Source organism: Branchiostoma belcheri, unplaced genomic scaffold (assembly GCF_001625305.1).
Source record: "Branchiostoma belcheri isolate BF01 breed outbred unplaced genomic scaffold, Haploidv18h27 scaffold66, whole genome shotgun sequence".
Classification (NCBI taxonomy): domain Eukaryota; kingdom Metazoa; phylum Chordata; class Leptocardii; order Amphioxiformes; family Branchiostomatidae; genus Branchiostoma; species Branchiostoma belcheri.
The window spans coordinates 705,454-712,169 of NW_017804309.1; the positions used below are offsets into that span (position 1 = coordinate 705,454).

A 6,716-nucleotide genomic window follows, 5' to 3' on the forward strand; every position below is an offset into this window, starting at 1 on the left:
TGGAGATTTGTTTAGATACATTTGTTAGGGTTATGAATATATGACCTGGCAGAATTATATTCAGTAGGCGTAATAGACATTATTAAATGGTTCATCAGGTTGGTAGATCATAGGATATCAGAACACAACCATGTACTTTTTTCAACCACATTTTAGCGGTCCTTCTGCTACCTTCCCTACTGTGTTGACTTGCTAGTTCTTCACCGTTAGGTGGCGCTGAGAAAGACACATAAACAGGTGTTATGCCCCATCCCTGTCCCCCCCGTGGCTTGAGGTAAACAGACGCTCTGAATTGTTACACCTGTGATTTTAGTACAGGTGAAACCATGTAAGTTAAGGCCAATTATCTCACATGGACAGGTGCATTGTAATTACCTGCGTCATGGGTGCCATAGAACACACTGCACTGATTTTTCCTGATAATGAAGCACAGAGGTAAAGGAAAATAGAAAAACAACTTTTGTTTTGTCAGCAAATGTAAAGGGTGCCAGGACATTACATCAAACAAAAGACTCAAATGTAAGGGTGTCACAATGACCTATTACACTTACAGGCAGTGGTTTCTTTGCCTACAGTACCCTGCATTTAGGACAGAGGGTGCACCATTTCCCACGGGAAAATGTCTCCTCAGACCTGCCTAAATCTGAACCTCTGTGTCTGTGTTTACTGACAATTGTAGGAATGATTGTACCTCATGTATAGGTGTGTTGTATTGACCTATTTTCACTCCCCCCTCTCCACCCTGATGTTTGTTGACAGAGAAGAGATGGTCCAGTTGTTGGTTATGAAAGACTGGGCAGGCTCTGTGTTTGCTTCTGTGCTGCAGGTCTCATGTTACAGTGTTTGTGCTGGGAGCTAATTATAAAGTTGGAAGGGTTGACTGTTTGCTCCTGTCTCCTAAGTGCTACTGTGTGTCACCATATTCAAGATTTGATGTTGAATATCAGTACAAGAACCTTATTTTTATAGAAGCAGTTATAGTTTTAAATCCTATACAGATTTAGTACCTGGCACATCCTTAGTCTTTGATAAGTTTTTAAAACTATATATATACCTTGATATCATCACATGAATCAAGTGGCACCTTGCAGTAATCAGTTACAATCATTCACATTAACACGTTTGCTTTAAAGATATTTCAAATTTATTGCTCTTTCTGCTCAAAATGTACAAGCATAGTAGAGAATAAATACATTGGTAGAAAACAGGACCTCTCCTTCTGGATGCTATACATAGCCCATTCCTCCACAACTGGTACACAAATGTAGGAGTTTTTACGCACAAAACAGCGTTTTCCTTTGAATTCTGCTTACCGACAAAAACTCTTCTTCACAATGAACTGTCATGGAAACCATATTCCTATTGTCATATTCCCTGATACTAATGGCATGGCAATATTCTTCATAGGATTAGAACTTTTCTGTGTGTTACATGTTCAGACATGGTCAGACAAAAATGTAGACAAAATTACCGGATGTCTCCTTGTTAGACATTATTACACAACTGGGAAAATATTTGCCAGGGATCCACTATACATGTCTGACAACATTTGGTTTAATATGCAAGTTTTGAGACAGGATCATTCTTCCTGCTTGTGCCTTATGTAGGAAGGACAGTACATCACTAGTATCTTACACCACATCCTTTCAGTCACAATAAATTAGAAGAGCCTTCTCTATAGAATAAATTACACTGTACAAGTCTATGACAAGCTGACCTACTAAATATTTAAAACAATATTTAGAAGCCAGTCTACATTGCTTCCTGATTCTGCTAAAACTCTGCATAGACAGAAGGGCTTACAAGAGAGAATGCTGGAAGTATATCTTACAAATAAATACATCTTCAATTTCTACAGCACATAGTGTACACCACATTCTTAATGCAAAAGCATCCAGACACCTTTAACAAAAAGTCCATGATAAAATTACACATCAACAGAAATTTTCACTTGCTTTGGAGGTCCTGTGCTTTGCACAGAGTAAAAAATAAATTCTTGTGCCAGCAGTGGTAGAAGCACTTCTGAAATATTTGAAAGGTATACGAGATGGCAGGCAAAGGACTCTTTGAAGTGTGCGTTGCTTCTGCATGTTGAATGCTTTCCCTATAAATTTATGCTGGGCAGCTGGCATGATTTTGTCTCTCTGTACAGTAAATTTGCATTGTTCCCATTGAGAAGTGCTTTAGAAGCACACTACAATTTACACGATGTGATCACACATTTGTTACAGGTGGTGCTCCTGATCCCAGACTTACAATGGACTTTAACTGTACAAATGCTGGTAGAATTTACCTTAAGATAGGCGCTACATTCAAGCCTTTCCTTGGAGGAGTTTCACACTTATGTTTCTTGTGACGGCACATGTGGGCAGTGTGTTTCACTGCTCTGTTTCTACTTAAAGCTCTCCCTACTGTTGACGTGTCAATGAGTTGCAGTTTCTCTATATATAATATATTACGTCAAGTGTTTATGTACAAGACTAGGGTGAACCAGGTCAGAGGTCACACGGGGTGAACCAGGTCAGAGGTCACACAGGGCGAACCAGGTCAGAGGTCACACAAGGAGCACCTGATGAGCCTGACCACATCCCTCATTTGTCCTGGCTCTCTCCCAGCAACCATCCTCAGCTGCACCACACATAAGCAGCATCTTTGCTACAGTCCCATTGCAACCGGTGGCCGCCCGCCTTTTCTCCCCCCACAACCACACACACATCACACGTGTTGCACTCCCGGGTCCCTCATACTGTAGTACCCGCTGACCCGCGTGGGCTCGATGTCGCTCCAATGTCTCCTCTCCACTTCCACTTTCACCCCGTTTTTGTGGTCGACGTACACGACGCTGGAGTCCTGCAGCCCCCCGGCGGTTCTCCGCGGCTGGGGGGGTGTCGATGACTTGAAGACGACCCTGCCCATTCTTCTCTTGGCGATGATGACCGACACGACGAACAGCAAGGCGAGCGCGATGATGATGAGGGCGATCGGAAGAACCACGGCCAGAGTAGGGAAGCTTGGCGCTTCAATACCTCCCATCTTATTGGCATCTGGGATCTCATTGCTCATTTCTGCAGAAGACACAAGAAAAGCATTTACATTAAAGACTTTCAGACTTCGAAGAATTAGAAGTCATCTATTTTTCCTACCTACAAGCTTTCATTTTCTAAATCACAACTGGGTATTTCAAGCCCTGATACATCAAGACATGGAACATTGAAAACTGTGCTTACCCGTTGTTTGTACTGGTGACAGTGGTGTTGTGGTAAATGCAGGGGTGGGCTGAGCCTTTTGTCTTGTACTCCCTCTGGACTCATTGGGAACTTCTGTAGTCAAGTCTGGAAAAGGAACAAATGACATGTCAGTGATGGCATACCAGGAAGAATAACATAGCAAGGTCAATGTCAGAAAGTTAAAACTGAGACATTCAACAAACAAAAAGACTTCTTGTGACAACATGTGACTCCTTTTCAGACTGTTCAAGTTTCACAGAGGAAATAACAAAGAGGAAAACTTGAGACTGAAACTTTCATCATCAAACTTGTTTCACATCAAAGTGGACTTTTGTTAGTAAATGACTTTGACATCTAACGATGTTGTACAATTTGAAAATAAATACAACAAAATACTGGACTCCTTATGTCAAGAAAGTTTGACTCAGAAACTAACAAACCAAAGCCAACATCCGTTCCAGACTATTTTTTTCTCAAACACAAAAACTTCCTACAGATGTGAGGAATAGGCTATCTTTCCAGCTGTTGAGCTGGACCAGTGGAGCAGGCCAAAATATACCCTTCAATGAGTCAAACTGGTTTGAGAGAGCTTTCATTTTCACAAGTTCCATCCCCAGATAGTCTTAAGAATTTTTTATGCAACAGTTACTGTAGCCTTACCTGATCTACAGACAGGACAGCACTCTCCTGGCAGGGTGATCTGCTCCTCCTCAGGGCACAGTTGCGGCATGCATATTCTCTGGGAGCACATCTGGTGACCCCCGACACAGTAGCAGTGTGTGCACTGGTCGATGTTCCACTTCTCCCCCTCCCTGTACATCTGCCCATTGTATCTGCACGTCGTCACCGCATTGGACGAATCTACAATAGAAAAGACCACTTCTTAGTTATGTTCATAAATATCATCATTGTGACTCTTCACTAAAGTCATCTTAAGTTTACATTAGAGACCAATGGTGACAGAAGGTACCGGGAAGCTAGCACTAAATTCGCCTGTACAAAATATGGTAAAGACTGTCTGAAGAACAGGCTTGTCCAGTCATCAAAGAACCTACCATCACCAAATCTATCGTCAAACCAAGACAGGAGGCAACTAAATCCAAACAACATATCAACACCAACCGAAGTCACAGTTTGCTTGCCACCTCAGACCCATTAACAGTGTTGTCATTCCATAGGCCATGAGCACAGAGGGTATCTACCTTGTTATCTTTGCTAAGGGAGCCAGCTTATGTTAGGCATCAGATATTGTTACTTCTTCCTTGATGGCAATCTTGAATCTTCTGATATCACTCAAAATTGCAAATCCTTTGGTGATAGCAGATCCAGTCTTAAAGTAGTAGACACTATGTCTCCATGCCTAAAGCTTAAGAAGCTCCAGGCATACTCCAGGCTTCATCTTAAAGTTTACACTGTATAAGGTATTCCTTGGATGAGATAATGAAGTCTGGAAGAAGTTTGGTCCAAATCTTACAAAAGTATCTCTGTGACATACACCCTCCTTGAAAGTCCCAAGTGCATTAAGCAATTATCTTCTGATATTTCTTACAAAAGTCTAAGCCTCTTATGCAACAGATCATGCCATCAGGATTACTTCTTATTCTTGTAGTTAGTTTGGGATGAGCCTGAGCATCAGCGGCGGTTTTCACCAAAAGGAAGGCTCGACCCAAGGTTCCCAAAACCTGCCTGGAAGTTCATGGGTCACATTTTCTCCTGACACCACCTGGGGAGGTTTGACAATTATCTGCTCCGTTTGAGGGATCATTTTGCACACGTAATCCTACCTGGACCAAAGAATAATAAACCTCATCATGAACTCTGCCCTGCTCGCTTTTCAAGCCTTCCAACAAGTACTCCTTTTCTCACCCAGAGGTGAAGCAGGCTCTTAAGAAAATAACTGAAGGGTACAGGTCTGATCCTGCCTCCAACAACATCTCCTTCACAAGAGGCATAAATCAGATTGCTTCAAGTCCAGCCAAATTACAAGGCAGTTCCTTTCGCAATGTGTACTGCTTGCTCAGATCTATGAATCACACTAGAGGGTGTCCAAAATGAATCTGATGAGATGTCCAGTGAAATGTTAGAGGGTGGTGAAATGTCAGATTAAAATTCTTCTGTGCCATTGGAAAAATATACACAGTAATGCAATCTTCATGCAAAATTCCAGCTCCGGACCCTTATCTTAACTACACTTCTGTAAGTACAAGTAAAGACTAGCTATGGTGAAAGATGGCTGAGCTGTGGTGACAGGCTTGATAGTTGCACTATCTATAGTATTGGAACTACAGGGAAAGAAAGAAAATGAGTGCTGTAGGTCAAATTTGTGTAGTGCAGGTAATCTTATGTTTTACAGTATGCAGAAACAAGTATTTCAAGCCCTGACTGTATTGTAGGTAATGGCTATAAAGGTCTCCCTTACCTAAGCACTGGGGACAGCACTGTCCCTTCCTGAGAACAGGTCTCTTGCATCTGACTGGCGGGCAGGTCTCAGAGTAGCAGGTGATGTTGCCATGGAGACAGACGCAGCTGGTGCAGACGTTTGCCTTCCAGGATTCCCCGTGGAGGAACATCTCCCCCTCCTCTCCCTGGCACAGGATGGGCTCCGACATGTCTGGGGGCAGGGGGAACATGTCTGCTCCGGCATCATCTGGGAGGGGCGTGGGAAGAGAAACATGTTTTAGCCTAAAATCACCAACAGTTAATTTCAAACGCTAGTAAAAAATCTATTGATTAAGATCAGCATTATGGACTTTTCATCAAAGTATTAGCAGTGGAAATTGTTGGAGAGAGTTGTAAAATAGTTCTGCAATTTTCTATTGTTATTATGACAGACATCATCTTACAACAATGTACTTGGAGAAAAAAGAATCATGAGACATAAAAACAAACTAACAAACAAACAAACAATCACTCACCTGGACATACTGCACAGCAGGATCCGTCAGTCCTGATGGGGTTCTGGCACAGCAGGGGTGGGCAGGCCTCGGTGTCGCACAGGACCTGTCCATTGTGGCACGTGCACTGCGTACACTGGTCCAACTGCCACGTCTCTCCCTCCACAAAGTACTCCCCGCCGGGCGAGTGGCACACCGTGGGGTTCGCCGCAGGCTTGGAGGCATTGTCCACATCATCTGGGAATGAATTAATTGATTAATGAAAACTTGTCAGGTTTATTTTTTGTCCATACCGTAACCTTCTCATGTCAGAAATAGCCACTGAATGTTTGACAAAGATAACGTAAAAAAATACATTTCCATTTGTATAGCTAGAAAAAAAATTCTTTTCTACACCTGCCCTGATTAAATGGAACACGAGACTAGCTGAACTCCTTGCAGCCCATGACAATTATGAGAAAGGAATACGCCCGCCTCCCTTCCCCCAGGTGCAGACCCTGTGCCTGTTGTTTTCACAAGTGAGGACACACATGTTGGCGAGCACCACCCAAAAACTAATACTAGGAGGNGGACGTGGGTACGGGAACTAGTAGGG

The 6,716-nt window shown here is 42.8% G+C and overlaps 1 protein-coding gene across 2 annotated transcripts in view; it reads right to left on the bottom strand.

Moving 5' to 3' along the window:
- Positions 1 to 1,121: 1,121 nt before the first annotated feature.
- The window catches only part of LOC109483804 (cysteine-rich motor neuron 1 protein-like), a 42,308-nt gene continuing 36,713 nt past the window's right edge, over positions 1,122 to 6,716 (bottom strand). Inside the window, exons 12-16 of one of the 2 annotated variants that reach the window (XM_019786929.1) lie at positions 6,143 to 6,358; positions 5,647 to 5,874; positions 3,888 to 4,088; positions 3,228 to 3,332; positions 1,122 to 3,065 (exon numbers count right to left, since the gene is read on the bottom strand). In XM_019786929.1, the coding sequence (XP_019642488.1) occupies positions 2,716 to 3,065; positions 3,228 to 3,332; positions 3,888 to 4,088; positions 5,647 to 5,874; positions 6,143 to 6,358 (1,100 nt within the window). In that variant the 3' untranslated portion in view covers positions 1,122 to 2,715. The remainder of the gene's footprint in view (positions 3,066 to 3,227; positions 3,333 to 3,887; positions 4,089 to 5,646; positions 5,875 to 6,142; positions 6,359 to 6,716) is intronic. The other variant, XM_019786928.1, reaches the window with a different exon arrangement.